The 21,881-nt window shown below is 35.3% G+C and overlaps 1 protein-coding gene across 4 annotated transcripts in view; it reads right to left on the bottom strand.

Moving 5' to 3' along the window:
• Window positions 1-3,880: 3,880 nt before the first annotated feature.
• The window catches only part of ANKHD1 (ankyrin repeat and KH domain containing 1), a 147,245-nt gene continuing 129,244 nt past the window's right edge, over window positions 3,881-21,881 (bottom strand). For 2 of the 4 annotated variants that reach the window (XM_077137184.1, XM_077137186.1), the window contains 10 exons: window positions 15,131-15,305; window positions 13,908-14,367; window positions 12,987-13,133; window positions 12,162-12,311; window positions 10,336-11,948; window positions 7,521-7,697; window positions 6,212-6,463; window positions 5,489-5,664; window positions 4,643-4,807; window positions 3,881-4,377 (listed from right to left, as the gene is read on the bottom strand). In XM_077137184.1, coding sequence (XP_076993299.1) covers window positions 4,318-4,377; window positions 4,643-4,807; window positions 5,489-5,664; window positions 6,212-6,463; window positions 7,521-7,697; window positions 10,336-11,948; window positions 12,162-12,311; window positions 12,987-13,133; window positions 13,908-14,367; window positions 15,131-15,305 — 3,375 coding nt within the window. In that variant the 3' untranslated portion in view covers window positions 3,881-4,317. Of the gene's footprint in view, window positions 4,378-4,642; window positions 4,808-5,488; window positions 5,665-6,172; window positions 6,464-7,520; window positions 7,698-10,335; window positions 11,949-12,161; window positions 12,312-12,986; window positions 13,134-13,907; window positions 14,368-15,130; window positions 15,306-21,881 lie in introns of all 4 variants that reach the window. The other 2 variants (XM_077137183.1, XM_077137185.1) reach the window with 2 other exon arrangements.

Below are 21,881 nucleotides of genomic sequence, written 5' to 3'. Positions count from 1 at the left end.
GCTAGTTTATAGATTTGGGTGGCGTGAAATTCACATGGAATGAAATCACCTAAAGAGAACATATAAGAAGATACTTGGGCATATCAACATTTATTTACTTCCAAAAGAAGACTGAGAAAGACCAGTCAGAAGAAATAAGAGTACTAGGAGAGAACAGTTTCAAAGAATTTCAAGGAAGTATCAACATGGAAGTCAAGTCTTCCTTTTACTAGTCTCTACTAAAAATCAATAGCAGTAGTTACTACTACTATAAAGACTACTGCTAGTAGCTAAGTTTTCTTGAGATGCTGTGTGCTATAAGGGCCAGGACTAGAGAATAGGTAGTTAGCTTTTAAGAAAAAACTAGATTCATCATCTATGCAACCTGAATGCAGGAACAAGAGTTTAAGTCAGAGGGTCAACATTGATTACACATGAATATATGGGAAGCTTAAAAAAAAATACATATGGCAGGCCCCACCCCCCAAAGATGTGATTTAATCATCTGAAGTGGGTCTGGCTCTTGTAATTTTTTTTTTCCTTCAAGCTCTCCAGCTGATTTTGTGGGGTAGCCATGATCAGGAACCCTTGATTAAGATGAAGGGATAGTGGTATGAAAATACTGGGCACAAAGAAAGAAATCAAGAGGAGAGAGACAAGGCAGTAGGTTACTTATTTTCATCTCAACTGTTTTTGACTCACACTATATCATTAAGATAAAACAGGAAGTAAAAAAGTAATCCAAAATAGGGCAGTGTAATGGTGGCTCAGTGGCAGAATTCTTGCCTGCCATGCCAGAGACCTAGGTTCGATTTCTGGTGCCTGCCCATGTGAAAAAAAAAAAAAAAAGTAATCCAAAATAGATTTATTGTCAGATTGTTTGATTCATGATCTTATTTCCCAAATCAGGTCTTGAAGCTGAGGCTGTTGCCCTGTATTTTAGATAGTCTTAAAACATTAAATTTTGGATACTTAAAACCACATTTTCTCACTCATTTGTTACAGGAGAGAAGGAAGGTGAAGAAACCTGCCTGTTGGCAGATGACACACTTTTGAGGATAGAAAATGCAGTGTTATCAGAGCCCCTCACTCCAGCACAGGGTCCAATGGGAAGATGTCACAACCAAAGCACTTCTTGGTAGAAGAGTTTTACAGAGTTAAGAACAAGATGTTCAGAAGCTATTTTTCTACAGACTTGTTTGCCTCTACCTGCGTTTACATGTGGTCCAAAGGTCTTAAACTTTGTGATAGAACCATGTATACTAAGTATTCCTCTTGGATTGGCTTGAAACTATAATATGACCAGACTATTTCTTTCTTCTATAAGCCAACTCAAGCTCAGGATAATAGCTTTAGGCAAAAGTTTTGAGGGTGAGAGGGGGATTTGACCAGAATCAACAAGAACAGAAGGAAATTGCAGTTCTATGTGCTGAGATTTCTTACCTCTGGTTAGGAGAGGCCACCATTGGTTGTCCAATTCTCTTCTTCGGTCTGGTTAGCTGAGGTGATAGGATTTCCCCTTTGAGAGCAGGGACTGAAGGAAGCAGACTGGCCTATAAAAGGGCAAGTCAGCACACTGTAGCCACAGTAGGTTTAAAGGGTCTAAAAACAGTCAATTTTATTGGTGTTGGAATTTTATTATATTGAATACTACATGAAATAAGTGGGTCCAGAAACCTTGATGATATAGTTGTATTCCTTGAAAGAGTTGTTACTGTCAGGGGATTTGATTTTTGCCTCAGCAGGATGTTTCTTAATTACTTGAGGGCTCTCTAGCATACGTAAGGCTTTTTTCTGTCACCACCAAAATCTCAAAATCAATACTGGCCCTACTGGCAGAATTTTTTTTGGGGGGGTGCATGGTCTAGGAATTGAAACCGCTACCAGCAGACTTTTGATTCCATGTCAGAACCAATGGTGGGGCTCTCAAACCTCAGCACTGTAAACATTCTAATAGCTTCCATTGTCCCCATACCTTATATTCTCATTCACAAGAAAAAAAAAAATCTGTGTTAGAATTAGGGCACACATTTGAGTTCATTTAAATTCATTTTCCAATGAGGAAAATGAAGCCTACAGAGGTGAAATGACTTGCCTAAAGCCCTATAGTATGCCAGTGGCAGAACTAAAAATAGAATTTAGGCTTCTGACTCTTATTCCAGTTATCCATTCTACCACCCTCATTCCCACCCCCAAATCCCGTGTATATTTTGAAAGTAATTAAGTTCTTACCTGAGCTAGGTTTTATCCAACGTTCAGGTTTGTAAAATAGTAGTAAAGTAATGCCAGGAAGAGGCAGACAGAGGAAGAAGAGATTGTAGCAGGCAAAATGGGGTGGGGAGTAGGCTACTAGGATCCAAACAGTGAAAAAGAAAGGAAGATAGTGCTGGTAAAAGGGAAGGGAGGAGAGTATCCTAAAGAACTACTGTCAACTCACAGTTCCCATTTCTTCCTAATCTTCCTAGGGCTTTAACAAAATTGCTTCCTTTTTCCCTCATGGGTTCTAGCTGACTGGAGATAAAGAGTTCTCATTCTGTTGTCCTCAAGATACAGACTATAGGTTAAAGTGCTCCTCCAGACAATCCAAATATACTGTAGATAGTTAAAGTAGAACAAAACTCACCTTTTTGGTCCACTGAACAATTTACTTTAATATTACCTCACTAGTGTATGTTTCATCAAGAGTAATTTCATTCATTTCACTCCTAATGGGTATTTTTTTTTTTATTAACGGCAAGTGGGACCAGCAAGATATGTAGGTAACCCAAGGGGTCTTTTGTTTCCCACAAAAAGTGGTCAGAAGGCCTCTTGAAAATAACTGATGTGGTTATCAAATACTACAAAGGTAGCAGCTTCAATACCAGTGATATATTCCAAATCAATTCAAAATACAAAATAAGAAATGAGCTTAAGTAAGCTGTCTCATATGTAAGATTAGAAGACAAAGGAACCAGGTGTGTCTCATGCAGAACAAACATGGTATGTATGATCTGGGTGCTAGGCAGAGAAGATTAACAACTCCTTTTGGTATGACAGTAGAAAAGTACAGCTTATATGGTATTCTCCCTAGTTACTACTATATTTCTGTGCATCCTCCTCTGTCTTGATATGCACTATGGCTTCTGTAGCAGCCTAAAATATTTTGTTTTTTTTTTTAGACTGCCTATACTAGACCAGGAAATTCAACTGCATGAAAATACACGAACAAGTTGATGACTGTTCTTTTCAATGGAACAGTAGTTCCTTCTCTGTTGCATCAGATTTTTGGCCCGGCCTAAGGTTTGGCCAAAGCAAACTTATTACAATGTTCCTGTGTTTAGTTTGTTAAATATATTGGCTCTTCATACTTGGGGGATGGAACTAAGCCCAGAATTAGTCACATATTTATAAACATTACTGGGCTGATTCAGTGACACAAAAGAATTACAGGAGTCACTCCCATTCTATGCCCCAGCTCATAAAACTTAAAATACCTATTAATGAATCAATATTTTAGATTAAAAAAAATCAGGAAGCACAAAAGAAACTGAAGTTGTTGATTTGAGTGTTCTGTGTCATCTGATTTAAATCCTATTGTTCTTACTGATATACTCATGATCTTAAAGAGTTAAATCTATCAATGGCTTATCTGCTACAGCCAGATAAGATAAATTGCTGGGGTTTGAAACTTTTTCACATGTAAGATGATATGGAAGACAACAAGGGAACAGGAATGTTTAACACAGAAAGGCAAATAAAAACAGGTCTTAAAAGAGCTTTTTAAAGACAGTCTAAGAACAGACTCTGAAGTGTAACACATGAGAAACCTGTTTTAATATAGTCTTATCAACCTGGTTCAGCATGATTTGTGGATTGGGTGGTACCTGCATTATTACTGAAAGGATCACACCCCACTTCTACACACTGTTCAGCTTTTTATTGAATATTCTGGTAAATATTTCACATTAATACAGGCTACATTAAGTAGAGCCACTATATGACAAGAAATTTACTCATTTTTTTTCCTTTTAAGTATGTAAACAATTATACATGTATTTACCACCCTAAAAGGTTGAAACATGTAATCATCTAATTCTCTTCTGCATACAAATAGCATTCAGCATGTTTAGCCAAAAGCACTATTCATCTGATCTTAATTTCAAAATGGCTAAACTAACCAGAGAACATAATCAGGTGGATAGGAAATAAATTTGTTCTTATACAATGGGCAATCAAATTTCCATTGCTAAAGCCTCAGAGAAAATTTCTTAGTTAGGCACATTAAAAAAAAAAAATCCCCAGGGTTCTTCCAAGGTCATAGGTTTCTCAAACAAGTCTAAAGAGTAAAGACCTTCTAACTTAGTTGACATATTTGAGATGCATGTTTCCAATATGAGGTGCCCACGTGCCAGGCCAAATCTGAAAAGGGGGAGGAAAAATTGGAATTTCTAATTAGGAATCTTTAGACAGTCACAAAATGAATATATAAATGCAATGGCAATTCACTCTTTCTGCCTAGGAAGAATGTACATATATGAAATAAATCCTTTAGTAGTATCATCTTGATATTGAAAAACTTAATTCAGATCAAGGTGATCAGATCAAGATATTCAGAATTTGTACTACCCACAGGATTAAAAGAACAAGACAAATCTAAAAAGTAATGAGTATTAAGCCCATTTACCTGCTGAGCATCAGTGCATTCAGTTGAGTTTTGAATAACTTTAATCATAGGGTTCCAAGCAGGATCTGGGTTGTGAAGTCCGTTAAACAGAGGGCCTCCTGGAACATCAGCAAGCTGAGGATGAGAAGGTATTATGGTGCCTCCATACATGGAAATCGGCAGACCCTAGAACAGCAGAAAAGGTTTAAATCATGAAGCGATTATCAATGATTGCATAATACCAACTTAGACTTCTCTAATTTTCCCTCATTCAAAGAATTCCATAGGGTACTGTGTACAGCACAGTACAGTGTTGAGAAACCAAAAGTGGTTATATACATCAGCAACATTTTTCAATGAGGAGGGAAAAAAACTAAATCCAGTATTGAATCATCAGTAAATTTCCCATATTTGATGAACACAAATAATACCTTCAACTTTCCAAATTTTAGTTTCCCTAATCCTGTGCTAAGTAGGAAAGGTGAACTCCCATGATTGCTTGTAGCCATTATATAGCTTTATAGTAGCCAGGAATCTCGCAGAGCAAACAAGAGGGCCTCAAAGAGCTCATGGCTAGCTTTTTAGAGGGGCAGGGGTTTCACTCAAAGCTGTGGCGGCAGAACACAAAGAAGAAAAACCCAAACCCATCAGGTTTTGGGGGGAGTAGGAGCCTCTTCAGGATGATTTAAGGACAAACTACTTTTGAGGACATAATGCATTCTTGAAATTGGGTAAAAGACCTGGGAAAGTCATAGAAACAACTAGTTACACCAGAAGGGAGAATCATTTCAATAAAACTATTTCTTAACCCATGACTACACTGGCCAGCAAAGTGTCAAACAAGTACAATGATGTTTATCAACTCACTTTGGAAAAATCCACAAAACCGCTTGCCATAGGCTGATGAAAAATGTTAGAGGGGGCTACCATTCCAGAATCATCTCTCTCCATTGGCTGATGCTGGGAGAATGTGCTTGGATCTGACAATTGTTGATGCATTGGATGGTTTCCTATCACAGACTGCGACCAACCTGATAAGCCTTCTAGAAAGAAGAATTGAGAACAGGGCTTGATATTTATTTGGTTAAAACAAGAAAACATTGCCACTTACTTCTTTTTCCATACTAAATTTTATCAGAATCATTCTTTTTAAGAACTCAGGGCACATTCATTACACATGAGATAATCTGATATCTGCAAATCAAAAAACAAGTTCCTGGAAAACTAGGTGAAGTCCTCTCAATACTGCAAATATTCTACCTTGTCTTTCAAAAGATTAATTGCTCTCTGAAAGAATCAAATGATTTTCCCATTCTAAATTAGAAATCTTCAGGAAAGAAGAAAGGAAGGACTCTGCATCTTTTACTTCTGATCAACTCCATAATTATTTTGGATACTATAATTACAACTAACATTCCAGACTCTAATATCAGGAAGAATTCCAAAGCGATAGAAACCCCTCCCTGACTGAGCATTAAGCATAGGAATGAAGATTTTTATTTTTTGCTTTTTAAAGAAACTAAGTTTTAATGGCAAAATCCCACAACTTACTTGAGATATCCCTCCAAACAGATGGTGACATAACTATACCTGACACAGCATTGACACCAAATGACCAGATTCCACTGTGTCCAACAGGAGCAACAAAACTTGTTCCCACGGGGGCTTGTGCAACAGATCCGCCTTGCCGAATCCGGGCCAGTCTCTCAGTTCCAATGGGGGGAGGTATCTTTCGATCTTGACTGGCACTGCCTCCTTTTGGTTGGCCCAATGTTGGTGGGGCAGAAGTGGCTGAAAGAGGTGAAGGTGATCCCGAAGAAACAGATGGAATAGGAGAGTCACCTGGTGGCAAAATATTTCTCTATTGTTTTATTACATATACAAATTATAAGAATATGAGAAACCTTGTTGGAAAGATCTAGTCCACAACATAGGTTCTGTAAAGAAAAATCCATTTTATAAATGAAAATAAGTAATTTCTAAAAACACTCCTAGACTACTTCTGCCTACAATAAGTACAGTCTAAAAAAAATTCCAGATTGAACTGAACAAGGCTAGAAAGAGAGAGGGTCACAACACTTATTTTTACCCTTGTTCTAATTAATCTTCTCAACATATATTGTCACATTTTAAGTGAACTTAAATGTGGTATTATTTGTACAGGACCTAGCATAATGTCTGGCAAACAGCCTGTGACCCTGTATATTAGTTTTTCTTTCTCCCCTTTCTACAGTCCCCTTTTTCCCCCCATAGGGAAGAATGATCAAATATTAGCAAAGCACTTAGGATTAATTCACGGCTTTGTTTCTTAATGTGACTCTCAGGTAATTTGGGTAGTTTTCCTTGTCAAACGGGCCAACACTCACTGACTATCTCATAATGTCCATTAAAAAGTCATGTCCTATTAAATTCCAGATACTTCATCTATTCTAAATATTGAAATAAGTCAGAATAAAGGAATACTTTTACTTATGAACGACAATAATAGTTTCCTAAAATATAAAAATGAAGGAGAAATCATACCAAACTTGTTTGTAAATTCAAATTCTATTCAGACTTAAAGTATTTCACAACATCGTTCCCATTTCAAACCAAAAATGGTGTTTCTTGGCCTTCCACTTTATCATTAGCATCCCTCCTAAATATGGGTCCTTTTTAAAAACTACTTTCAGTACTTCTTATCTTGTCCAAGTCCCAGTGAAACCATTTCTGGCTTGGAATAATGGCTTGACTCTTATCAAGTTTACGACCCTAGAAACAACTGATAATTTTTGACATGACCACAATAAAAACCTTACATACCATTTAGTTTACTAAATTTACAACCTAGTGTTCCCTGAAACAAATAGTTTAATAACTTATTCAAGACTCTTTGGGAGAGTTCCTTCAGGATTCCTACATGAGTTTGAGGCGCTTGTCCAAGGATGGGGAGAAAAATGTTGTCTGTTGAAACTAGGAGTCCCAACAGGAGTTGGCCCTTGCAGGAAAACTCGTGTTCCTGGTATGCTTGAAAAACTTGTCAAAGGAGCAGAAGAGGCAGATGGGGAGCTGCCTGATGGATCGATGGATGGTAACCCTGAAATAAAACATGTCCAAGATACCCAATTAGCCAAGGCTTTAAGAGTCTAAGTCCAAAGTTATATTTTTCTTTCCTAAAAAGAAGCAAGACTTGGTTTTCTTTTTGTACATCACAGCAAAAAGAATTCATTTATGTGATACTGTATGGCCTAAATTCATTTTTTTCTTGTGATACAGTAGAATATCATGAAATAACATCTGACATGAAAAAGTGAGCTCAGTGTTTAAGAATGGCAGTTACCTAGAGTTATGTTCTGGATAAATCTCAAAGCTTTCACTAGTCCCACATGCTGAAGGGACAAGAAATGAGAGCATGTTGTCACTAAGCAGTACCCCAAATCAGTTCTGCTTTCCTTTTTGTGGAAAATTTCAAAAAGGAAATTTTTTATCATAGCTTATCATCTATCTATATATCTATAGTAATTTCCAATGGAAGATAAAAAACAAAATCTACCAATGTTTCCTCTTCTTAGGAGGAAAAGCATACTGTAAACTAAGAGTAATTTCACTATGCTATCTGATTAAAAAAATCAACAGGTGGAAACTATCAAAGTTTTATCTAGTTTGTACAAAATTTGAATTTAGCAGTCTTCTCAAATTCTATTGCTTTCTCTAGAGAATGTATTAGTTAGGCAAAGGGACAAGGGTGTGGAAAAGAATTATAGGTTCTCATTTCAAGAAAAAATAGTTAAAATCAACGCTGCCAAAACTTTTCTTAAGATCTTGTTTTCAATGAGTTTTATTTTCTGATAATTTTTATAAACCAGCTTTGAGATATAATTCATATACCATACAATTCGTCCATTTCAAGTATACAACTTGATTTTTTTTTAGTATATTTACAGAGTTGTGCAACCATTACCACAATCAATTTTAGAGCATTTTTGTCCCCCCTAAAAGAAACTCTGTCACTGCCCATTTCCCCTCATTTTCCTGTTCTCAGCTCTAAGTGACCACTAATCTACTTTCTTTCCCTACAGATTTGCCTATTCTGGACAGTTCATATAAATGAAATCATATAATGTGTTTTTTTTTTGTGACTGGCTTCTTTCACTTAGCAAACTGTTTTCAAGGTTCATGCACATTGCAGTATGAATCAATACTTCATTTATTTTCATTGCTGCATAATATTCCATTATATAGATATACCACATTTCATTTATCGATTTATTAGTTGATGGACATTTGGGTTGTTTTTACTTTTTGGCCATTATGAAAAATTCACAGTGGACATTTGTGTGCAAGTTTTTATGTGGATATATGTTTTCCTTTCTCTTGGGTATCCCAAGGAGTAGGATTACTGGGTTTATGGTAACTCAAAGCTCACTTTTTAAGTAACTGCCAAACTTTTTTCCAAAGTGGCTGTACCATTTTACATTACCAGCAATGGATAAGGGTTCTATTTTCTCCACACCCTTCTTCTTAAGTATTATAACTTCTTACCTGAAAAGCAGGAGAGGAAACTATATCCAAGAAAGAAGAGCCTCAACAAAATAAAGCATATGGGATGTTAAGAAGTGAACCCAGGCTTATCAATCCTGGACCCCAGAAGGAAGGTCAAGATTGATGCTTTCTATCACAACTTGAGCAGTAGTAATGAGCTTTTCTTTCACCTTGGAGCCTTTGAAAACCTTTACTAGTTTTCCCCAAATGAAAGTTAAAATAGATGCTGATATAGAGAAAAGAAGAAAAATATCCTAGCCTAATACAGACTTTATTTCTATTTGACAAGATCATAAAACAGCTATCTTTTCCTGAAAAGATAGGTAAATGGAAACATAACTGAAATAAGGCTATACCACATTCATAAACTCTTCACAAATTTTACATGTAATTTATAAATTCTTACAATTAACAAAAAATAGCATGGGCTATGGGACAGTTTTCCAACTAGAAAAGTAATGCTTAGTGGCAATAGAGCTTCATACCTACATTCTAGGTCAGCCATAATTTCTAATTTGTTTCTCAAATCAGATTAAAATTCATCTCTTAAATTCTGACAAATAGGGTCTGGTTTTCCAAATATCTCCAAACCAAAACTAGCCTTGAATTTTCTACATTATTCTTATAATGCCTCAGCAGCTACTTTCTAATTCCAAGGAATCAATAGCTGAACCTAAGATAAATAATATATGTGTGATTAAACAACGTGATTTAATATTCAATCTGCATATCCAAGACTGAAAAGAAAGCATGTGAATTATGGACTGGTCCTTAAACATATTTGCAGCTCAAATTTGTTATTACAACTCAAATTTGTTAAATCTGAAAAATGCAAATAATCACTACAATAAAAAAAAAGTCCTGCAAATATGGAATTCTTGAAGCATCCCACGAGTCCTTTTTTATTAATATTATCTTTTAGCAATTCTAAGAAAATGACTGACATAAGGTATAACCTCTTTGCTATGAAGGACGAAAGCTCATATGGAGAATATAAAGCACCTCATTACATATGAATGATTTACCCACAGTTACTTGTTTATTCACTCAGCAATTATTAAAGACAACAATTTACTATTTATGACACATTCTCATTTCTTTATGCTCATGCATAAACAATTTATTATCTTCTTGGAGGATCAGACTATGCTGTCTAAGATCAACAGTGAGCTGCAGTGATACTTAGTACTTACCGACTGGACTAGTAGAAACTCGTTGGGAAGGTGGTCTGAAGCCAGGTGCTTTGGAGTTGTCAGGATGCATGTTTTCCAAATGTCCAAGTACAGAGTTACCCAGGAATGCTGACTGAACAGTGAAAGAGGCATCTGTGGCAACTCGTGAGGACAACGGACCATCTCCCCAACCCTGGTTAGCTGGCACCTGACTGCTATCAAAAAGACTACTGAAGTGATTGAAAAGTGTGGCTGGGCCAAATGTAGGTGGCAAGGATTTATTTGCTGTGTTAATGTGCATCTGAGAACCATTCATAATGTTCATGGCTGAAGAAAGCTGCACTGCAGCTGGTGGGCCTTGAGGTGGTGTTATAGGAACTGGATTTGTAACAAAAATAGACTGGGGATCTTGGTGCATAGTTGCATTTGGTACCACTGAGTAAAAAGAACCTCTGGGCTGCATTCGATGAGGAACTCGAGGTGCTGGTACAGCTAATTGAGGTAAGTTATTGGTGTCCTGATTATCAGCAGCAGCCAATCTGGGTGATGCCAAAGTCAATGGAGCAGGTTCTGAGTTAGATGCAAAAGGCATTGACATAGGACTTAATTCTGACACTTTGGATGGCTGTGCCTCCTCCTGTGTGTTATTAGAGGGAGGAGTAGAACTACTGGATGAATGAGTTTCTGGAGCTCCTGGGGTGTTGCTGGCAGAGCTACTACAACTATTTGCAGTTGAAGATGGGGTACACAAGTTTGCTGTGGGCTGGTCCTGTGTGGACACCTTCTCTTTGGGAACTGGCATAGCAGAGAAAGAATCCATCTTTTGTGCAGAGAGCTGTGCTTGAGGAGTACTTGGGGGCAGAAAGGTGGTGGGAACTTGCCCACTAGTGATAGGTGCAGAGGAGACAGAAGGCAGGGAACTACAAGTGCTGGTCACAGAAGAAATCACTGACGCTGGAGGACTTGTCTTAGGCACACAGGCAAATAACTGCTTTCTGACTGATGAAGGAGTCCGGGTATTTGTCACACACAGTTGCTGACTGGTAGAAACTACAGAAGAGACAGTGATAGGACAACTGGCAGTAGCTAGACCGGTAGATTCTGAAGGCAAAACAGTCCCATTCTGGCTAGGTAGACGCCCTGTATTATTATGCTTCGGAGAGCTGCTTGTGTTGCCAGGATTCACAGGTCTTACTGGGAATGGTCCCCACGTGTTAGGAGATGGTGAAAAGGTTCCTCCAAACTGGGCCATGGGTAAGCGAGGATGTCGAATCTGTTGCATAGTTTGAGCAGCCAAGAGGGCAAAATGAGGGTGGGAGTATGCTAAGGGTAGAGAAACTGGGAAAGAAGAACGAACATTTGTTGGAACGTTCTTATTTAGTTTATTATTAGGCTGGAACGTAGATAATGTTGTCGCCTGTGAAGTTACAAGGGTTGAAGCACCCAAAGGAAATGCATTTTTACTGGAAGCTGCTGTGGTGCCTACTCCAGATGAGAAGTTTGCATGAATGGATTTGGTGCTGGCAGGTGTTCTGATGTGATTTTTAGGAATCAGGTCTTCCAGTTCCTTAGCAGGATCTTGAATAAGTGCATTGATAAGTTGCACTGCATATCTTGTTGATTCTGTACCACCTCTGGGGGGAAAACAAAACCAAAAACATAAAAAAATAAACAGCTAATCTTAATCATAACTAAAATTCTTGAATGAATCATACCTAACAAAAATAAAGTATGCTTCTCATAAAATTTAATTTCTATGGGTTCGATTCCCAGAGGTTGCCCACGCCAAAAAAAAATAAATAAATAATTTCTATACAGCACTAGCAATATATACTTCCCACAATTACCTTATTGTGATCATTCTCTCCCCATTCTTATCTTTTTGTTTATCCACATCAATGTGGGCACCAGTAACATCTTGTATTGCAGTGATATTGCATCCTCCTCTTCCCATTATCCTGGACACCACTGAGGCTGGTACAGACAATTTCTTTGACCTATTAAATGAAGGTTACACATGAGTTTATGAAATCAAATGTCTTTGAATAGTAAAATGCATTTATTTTAAAAGACCTTTCAGTAAGTATGTTCATGGGGGTTTGTAGAATATTTCTCAAACCTTAGGAAGGAAATAATTTGTCTAAGTTTTTTTTTTATAGAAACCGACTTCTTTTATTGAATTTAATTTACTAAAAGTAAAAACTGCACTGCTATTTAAACAAAAATTACATTTAAATCACCCATGGTTTAGCATTCAAATCTGCCCAAAATATCATACATTAATTATACTACAATGACCATATGTTTTGACTCTTTCTAAAGTAAAATAATGCATACTGTATTGTGAAACCCCATACTTAATATAGGCTAGCTTACTCATTTTCAACCAATATCAACAGCTCATAATGGACAATTTAAAAAAACCTAGGATTTGACCTACATAAAAAGCAACTCCTAGGCTTTCCAAAAAATCAATATTTGTTGTGTTATATAAAATATACAGGCAGAATTTACATGTCACTTCAAATTTTGCTTTAGCTTATACTCGAATTAGTACAATTTAAAATAATAGCCACATTTAAATTATTCATTAACAGACTATGTAAACATCTTGCAAGAGAAGTCACCGTATAGTTTGAGAAACTTAAAAAGATGAAACTAATTCTAATTACCTTCGTATAACTTCTTTCCACCCTTCTTCTCTTTTTTGCCCCCTTTTAGGGCTAGTGAGATTCACCTTTATGTTTGGAGAGCTTAAGGGCAATGACATTGACTTGTAGTTTGTTGACAAGGAATTGGGATTCACTTCATTTTCAAGTCTAAGAAGATAGAAATATCAAATCCAAGAAACAATAAATTTAAGTTAGGAACTCAAGGAACTGTTTCTTTATAAACAAAGTTATGCTGAAATATTTGAACAAAAATTTGGCATATCAAATTAAGAGGTCAGAAAAACAGAAAGAGGGCAGAAGTCTACTAAATTAGAATTAAAATATATTTGGAAGCCAAGTTGGGACATAATTGATAAAAATGACAAAGTAAAATAAAATCAAAGTTAAGGAACATGATGTAAGCAGCCTATTCTCAAATGTTTAGAAAATAGATGGAGAAACAGAATAATACAACAAAAGTGGCAGAATGTAAAAAGTTGATAAATTTGGGTATCTGGGTAGACTTGCTTGGAATTCTTTGTACAGATGTATTATTCTTGCAACTATCCAGTAAATTTGAAATTATTTCAAAATAAAAGTTAAAAAGAAATACAACAAAAATGGAAATGAGGTTTCTCATGTAGTCTGTCAATAAACAGAATTATATTCTGATAAAAAAATAAATAACTAAAATAAAAACAAATCAAAGATGCCAATATTTTCAACTTCAGAATATGAATTTTATAAAAATTTTTAATAATCTCATTTCCTAATTAGCATATGATTGAAGACATCGGTGAATTCCAGTTTTAAATACTGAAACAGATAATGTGTAGGCTTAAATTGTTAAATATAACTTGTACTTAGGGAATGTACTTCAAATCTTGTGCCAGATATGAAAGAGAAAGGCAGACATAGGGTTAACAAATTAGAAAATTTTACCGTGTTTGGGTTTTGGAAGTGGCAGTACTCGTCTTTTCTTCTTGGGAATGGAGTAGCAGTGAGGGATATCTCCTATCACTAGACGAATTCATCATGTCCATAGTGAAATTTAACTCTTGGCTTTTGCCACCACTGCTACTCTCACTGTTGCAATCTGTGCTGTCCAAGTTATCTGAATCGCTATTCCCACCTGCGCCACCACCTCTGGTTTCTCCATTTATTTTATTTTTATCTGCCTTTTGCTGTGCTAAAGATATATGTTGTTCTGGTGAAATTAAATGTGCAGTGGGAGGGGTTTCTTTTGTTTTGTTCTTCTTGTTTTTCCGATTTGTGCTGGGGGTTGTCACCACATTGGCCCTTTTTTTTCCAAACACATTTGTGAATGTTGCAGATGTTGCAGAGATTCCAATTGTGGTAGTGGTTGTTGCACTAGGAGGTTCTATGGGAACTTCTTGCTCCACTAAAAAAGATCAAAAAGGATAAAAATCACACTCAGAGCCACAAATATCAAAACAAATTATGACAGAACATACCTAACACCATATTAACTCAGTCCTTTAGGACATATTTTCCTTTCGCCAGAACTCACTAGTAAACAAATATTTACTACTGTTAAAGCAAACATACTATATCATATTTTGATGCCTAAGATTGTATAAAACATAGAAGCCATTAATGTTCTTAAGATATGAATATTAGTCTCATTAGCTAAAAATCATAACCTATTGAGTTTGGGAATTTTTTTCAAATGAAAAAAATAGTATTTTAGAAGTAAAATTCAAATAGAGAAAAATTATTTGCCTACCACTAGGTAGGCACTACCACTTCTAGACTGCATAATAAACAACTCTTTGAGAGTAATGAACCCCAGTCTCTACTGACATTTCAGCTCTGTATAACTCTGACCCTAAAACTTAGCCAAAAATTTAATAAAGGAACTGGAACGAAGTAGGGAAGAACCTGAAGAAAAGCTAGCAAACCTCTTAGTATCATTTTTAGGACACATATGATGTTTTACAAAGTGACTTAAATTATTACAGAACTTCTTCAAAATTATGTACTTGCATTACCCCTTCTGTGTTTATAATGTAAAATATTTAGAAATATTTACTATAAAAGTCAATTATCAATTTCAGATGAAAAAGTCATCAAATATTGAGCAAAAAAGCATTCCGATAGGCAAATGAGAATTTAATCATTAATTCAGATGGGTCATCTCTTACCATCTTCGTAATTCTCCTCTTCATCTTCATCCTCTGGTAGTTCTGAATTTTCCTTAGGTTTGTTTTCTTCATCTTCTTCTTGTTTCCTTTTCTGTTCTTCTTTTTTCTTTTTTCTCTTTTCTTTTCTTTTCTCTCTTTTAGCTGCCAGAGCCTGTTTTCTGCTCTCTTCTCTTGACTGCAAATGAAGTAGGAATATCATTTAATCAATATACAATAATTTAAAATAAAGAATAAAATAGTATTTTTTGTATATGGTTCATGGGACTTGCCACAAACGTTATTAGTCTTTCTCAAAACACATTTATAAAAGCAGCAAAAGAAAAAAGAGATAAACTAGACAATATAAAAATTAAAAACTTTTTTACTTCAAAGGATATAACTAAGAAAGGAAAAGACAACTCACAGAATGGGATAAAATTTATGCAAATCATATATCTGATAAGGGTCTTATATTAGAATAATGAACTATTACAAATTAATAACAAAAAGACAAATAATACAATTAAAAAGTGGCTAAGGACATGAATAGACCTTTATTTTAAATATAAATATGTAAATAAATTTTATTAGTTCTCATAATGTTCCTCATAAAATCGCTTGGATTTTATACTAAAAGAGTATAACATTAACAAATGACAATTTTATGCTTTCTTTTTCAGTATTTTTATCACCTTTTTCTTGTCTGCAATGCTTATAACCTCCAGAACAATACTGAATAATAGCCGTGATGGTGGGTATACTGCGTCAGAATTTAATGATATGTCTCTAGCATTTCTTTTTAAAATATATTTACTGTTAATATTAGATAAATACGCTTCATCAAGTTAGCAAACTTTTCTTCCGCTTTTAGCTCACCAAGATTTTTTTTTTAAAGCAAAAATCGGTATTGAAATTTTAGTATCTCTCAAGATGATGTATTTTCTTTCTTTAATCATCAAAAAATACCTTCACATTAAGTTGTATCTTGCATTCCTAGATAATTCTACTCGATGATGGTGGGTTTAAAAAAAATTTTTTTTTTTTTGGGTAAGTTGTAGGTTTGCAGAAAATATAGTTTCCATATACCCCCCCCCCCCATTATTAACACTCTGTATTAGTATTGGACCTTTGTTAGAACTGATGAGAGAATATTATAATTGTACTATTGACTATAGTCTATAGTTTACATTACGATGTAGTATTATTTTTTTTATATATATCACATTATTAACACCCTATATTAGTGTGGTACATTTTTAAAATAATTCATGTAATAACATTTTTATAATTGCACTATTAAATATAGTACATCATTTACAACAGGGTTTACTGTGTTGTACAATACTTATGTTTTTCTTTTAATTTTTATTCTAGTAACGTATAAATGACATTTTTTTTAAAACTTTTTTATTGAATAGTATGACATATATACAACAAAGCAAAGAAATAAAAAAGCAATAGTTTTCAAAGCTCTCTTCTACAAGTAGTTACAGGACTGATCCCAGAGTTTGTCATGGGCTACCATACGATTCTCTCAGATTTTTCCTTCTAGCTGCTCCAGAATATAGGAGGCTAGAAGGCTTAAATATTTTTTTATCATCACAATTGACTTTTTTTCTTCGAAAAGTTACATATATACAAAAAAGCTATAAATTTCAAAGGATAGCACCACAATTAATTGTAGAAATATTTCAGGGTTTGACATGGATTACAGTTCCACAATTTTAGGTTTTTACTTCTAGTTGCTCTAAGATACTGTAGACTAAAAGAGATATCAATTTAATGATTCAGCGTTTGTATTCATTTGTTAAATTCCACCACCACCTTTGATCTTTCCATCCCTCTCTTTAGGGGTGTTTGGGCTATGGCCACTCTAAGTTTTTCCTGTTGGAAGGGTCTGTCACTAATACGGGGTAGGGAGATAGAACTATCTGACTCCTCGAGTCAGAATCTAGAATATAGGTTACCAAGGACTGAGCTGGGGGTAGGGGATGAGGAATTAATGCTTAAATTTTGCAGAATTTTTGTTTGGGTTGATTGTAAAGTTTAGGAAATGGATGGGGATGGTGGTAGCAGCATATTGTAAATGTAATTACCAGCACTGAGTTATATATGTGACTGTGGTTAAAAGGTCATTAAGCACTAGAGTAACTTTCCAGAAACCTACAACCTCCAGATGGGTCCCTGGACCAGATAAGTCCTGAAATGCAGAGGGGCCAGCCTTTCCAGAACATCAACCAATTCCATTTCCCTATTCCACGTTATTGACAGCCCCTTCCAATGTGAAAATGTGAGTATGGGCATAGCCCAAATACCACTAAAGAGTGGGTGAAAGATCAAAGTTGATGGTGGAGTTATATAGAGAAGGCAGGGTTTAACAAATGAGTATGACTGCTCAATCATTCTATTAATGTTTCTTTTAGTCTCTAGTATCTTAGAGCAGCTAGAAGTAAAAACCTAAACCTTCACCAAACTCTGAAATCTGTTCTACAATTAATTGTTGTGGTGTGCACTGAAGTTTATTGCTTTTTTGCATGTATGTTACTTTTCACAAAGAAAAAAAAAGTCATTTGTGATGCTAAATGCATGGTTTTATGATAGTATTGTGAACCAAAGATTGCACACTTTGGATGATTACATGGTATGTGTTTATATAATATATATATTAATTAAACAAAAAAAAACTGGCCATACATGTGAGGGTCTATTTCTGAACTCATTGGTCTATATATCCATCCTTGTGCTGGTACCATGCTGTTCCCCTCCCCCCCAAAAACAATTTTATTCACTTACCATACAATTCATCCAAAGTGGACAATTAATGGCACTTAGTATAATCACACAGCTGTGCTTTTATCACCACAATCAATTTTAGAATTTTCACAGCCCCAAAAGAAAAACCCTATACCCCTTATATCCCTTAATATTGATCCTTAGGATCAATATTGTATTCATTACAACAGTAGAGGAACACGAAGATATTACTGTTAACTATAGTACTTAGTCTGCATTAGACATTCCCCTCTACCACCCAACTATTAATACCTTGTAACTGTGACATACACTTGTTCTAATTCATTTTTGTATTTATACTATTAACCACATTCAATATCCACATCAGGGTTTACTATGTTATACAGTCCTTTGTTTCATCCTCTTCCCTTCTAGTAATATACACAACCCTCAATTTCCATTTCAAGCACAATCATAAGCACAGTTCAGTACTGTTATTTATGTACGCAATACTGTATTACTATTATCTCTATCCCTTTCCAAACACTTACAATCAACTTCTTAAAAAATTCTGCACAAATTAAGCATCAGTTCCACATTCTCTATGCTCTTTCTAGCTGGGTAACATATTAGGAATATCCAGGTAACCTATATTCTAGATATTAACTCTGTGAGTTTGCTCATTATATTTGGTTCATATTAGTGAGATCATACCATATTTGTCATTTTGTATCTGACTTGTTTCATTCACCATAATGCCCTCAAGGTTCATCCAAGTTGTTGTATGTATCAGGACTTCATTCCTTCTTAAAGCTGAATAATATTCCGTTGTATGTATAAACCACATTTTATTGGTTGATGGACATTTGGGTTGCTTCCATCTTTTGGCAACTGTGGATAATGCTGTTATGAACATCAGTGTTCAAATGTCTGTTTGCATACCTGCTTTCAGTTCTTCTGAGTATATACCCAACAGCAGGATTGCCAGATCATATGGAAGTTCTATACTTAGCTTACTGAGGAACCACCAACTGTCTTCCACAATGGTTGTATACAATTTTACAATCCTCCCAGCAGTGAGTAAATGTTCGTATTTTCCACATCCTCTCCAACACTCAGAGTCTTCTGAGTGTTAAACTTCTGAGTTTAATAGTGGCCAGTGTAGTAGGTGTGAAATGATATCTTGTTGTGTTTTTGATTTGCATTTCCCTAATAGCTAGTGAAGCTGAATATCTTTTCATGCACTTTTTAGCCATCTGTGTTTTCTCTCGGAAAAATGTCTATTGATGTCCTTTGCCCATTTTTTAATTGAACTGTTAGTCTTTTTTATTGTTGAGTTGTGGGATTTATATATTCTGCAGCTTATAGGATATGTGCGTTTCCAAATATCTTCTCCCATTGAGTGGGCTGCCTCTTCATTTTCTTGACAAAATTCTTTGAAGCACAAAAGTATTTAATTTCCCTTCATTGTTTGTGCTTTGGGTGTAAAGTTTAAGAAACCACTACCTACTCCAAGATCTTGAAGATGTTTCCTTATGTTTTCTTCTAGCAGTTTCAAGGTCTTGGCTCTTTGTCTGATTCATTTTGAGTTAATGTTTGTTTAAGGTGTGAGATACGGGTTCTCTTTCATTCTTTTGGATATGGATATCCAGTTTTCCAGTACCAGTTGTTGAAGAGACTGTTCTGTCCCAGTTGAGGACTTGGCATCCTTGTAAAAATCTGTGAGGGTTTATTTGTGAACTCTCAATTCAATTCTACTGATCAATATGTCTATCTTTATGCCAGTACCATGCTGTTTTGACACTATAGCTTTGTAGCATATTTTAAAGTCAGGAAATGTAAGTCTTTCAACTTCATTCTTCTTTTTAAAGATGTTCCTGGCTATTTGGGGACCCTTACCTTTCCCAATAAATTTGATCATTGGCTTTTCTATTTTTGCAAATTAGGCTGCTAGAATTTTGACTGGGATTGCATTGAATCTGTAAGTCAATTTGGGCAGAACTGACATCTTAACAACATTTAGCCCTCCAATAAATGGAAATGGAATGTCCTTCCATTTAATTAGGATCTTCTTTGATTTATTTTAGCAATGTTTTGTAGTTTTCTGAATACAAATCTTTCACATTCTTTTTAAATTTGAAACATTACTGAATTTTGCTTGTTGCTCATGTATCCTGCCACTCTGCTAAACTTATTAGCTCTAGTATCTTTGTCATAGATTTTTTTGGACTTTCTAAACATAGGATCATGTCTGAAAATAGTGAAAGTTTTACTTCTGCCTTTCCAATTTTCTTTTTCTTGCCTAACTGCTCTAGTTAGAACTTCCAGCACAATGGTGAATAGCAGTGGTGACAGTAGGCATCATGTCTTACTCCTGATCTCATAGGGAAAGCTTTCAGGCTTTCACCATTAAGTATGAAGTTAGCTGTGGTCCTTTCATATATGCCCTTCATCTTATTGAGGAAGTTCCCTTCTATTCTGTTTGTCTAAGTGTTTTTATTAAGAAAGGGTGCTGTATTTTGTTAAATGCCTTTTCTGCATCAAGTGAGATGATCATATGTTTTATTCCCTTCATTACATCATAATGTAATGTGGTGTATTACATTAATTGATTTTCTTATGTTGAACTACCCTTGCATACTTGGGATAAATCCTACTTGATCATGGTATAAAATTCTTTTAGTGTGCCATTGAATTTGATTTGCTAGTATTTTGTTGAGGATTTTTGCATCTACATTCATAAGAGAAATAGATCTGTAATTTTTTTTCTTGTACCTTTATCTAGCTTTAGTATTACGGTGATGTTGACCTCCTAGTATGAATTAGGTAGTCTCCCATTTTTTGCAACAGTTTGAGCAGGATCGGCATTAATTCTTCTTGGAATGTTAAGTAGAATTCACCTGTGAAGCTATCTGGCCCTGACCTTTTCTTTGTTGGGAGATTTTTGATGACTGATTCAATCTCTTTACTTATAATTAGTCTGTTGAGATCTTCTATTTCTTCTTGAGTAGTAATGTCCCCCTTCTCATTTCTGATTTTATTTATTTGTGTCTTCTCTTTCTTTTGTGGGTCTAGCTAAAGGTTTGTCAATTTTATTGATCTTTTCAAAGTACCAACTTTTGGTTTTGTTAATGCTCTCTGGTGTTTTTTATTTTCAATTTCATCTATTTCTGCTCAAGTCTTTGCTATTTCTTTCCTTCTGCTTGCTTTGGGTTTAGTTTGCGCTTCTTTTATAGTTCTTCCAGGTGTGCATTAAGGTCTTTAGTTTTCATTCTTTCTTCATTTTAACATAGGTATTTAGGGCAGTAAATTTCCCCCTCAATGCTGCTTTTGCTGCATCCCATAAGTTTTTAATTATTTAAAAATTTTTAAAACATTTTTATTGTTCAATATAACATATATACAAAGAAAAGAAAGAAAAAGCAATGTACCTTCAAAGTACCTTCAACAAGTAATTAAAGAACAGATTTCAGAGTTTGTTATGGGTTATCATTCTACCATTTCAGATTTTTCCTTCAACTGCTCCAAACACTGGAGGCTAAAAGAAATATATATTTTTTCTTTTTTGTGAAAAATAACACATATACAAAAAAGCAGTAAATTTCAAAGCACACCACGACAATTAGCTGCAGAACAGATTTCAGAGTTTGGTACGGGTTACAATTCCACAATTTCAGATTTTTACTTCTAGCTGCTCTAAGATACTAGAGACTAAAAGAAACATCAATATCATGATTCAGCAATCATACTCCTTTGTTAAACCCTATCTTCTCTGTATAACTCCACCATGACCTTTGATCTTTCTTCCACTCTTTAGGGGTATTTGGGCTATGTCCATTCTAACATTTTATTGAAGGGGCTGTTGATAATATGGGATAGGGGGATGGAACTAGCTGATGTTCTGGAAAGGCTGGCTCCTCTGTATTTCAGGACTTATCTGGTCCAGGGACTCATCTGGATGCTGTAAGTTTCTGGAAAGTTACCCTAGTACATGGAACCTTTGTAGAATCTTATATAACATCCTAGGTGTTTGTAAGGA

This window comes from Tamandua tetradactyla, chromosome 20 (genome assembly GCF_023851605.1).
Source record: "Tamandua tetradactyla isolate mTamTet1 chromosome 20, mTamTet1.pri, whole genome shotgun sequence".
Classification (NCBI taxonomy): domain Eukaryota; kingdom Metazoa; phylum Chordata; class Mammalia; order Pilosa; family Myrmecophagidae; genus Tamandua; species Tamandua tetradactyla.
Note: the sequence above shows the minus strand (reverse complement) of the source record. Positions and strands in the feature narration are given on the sequence as shown.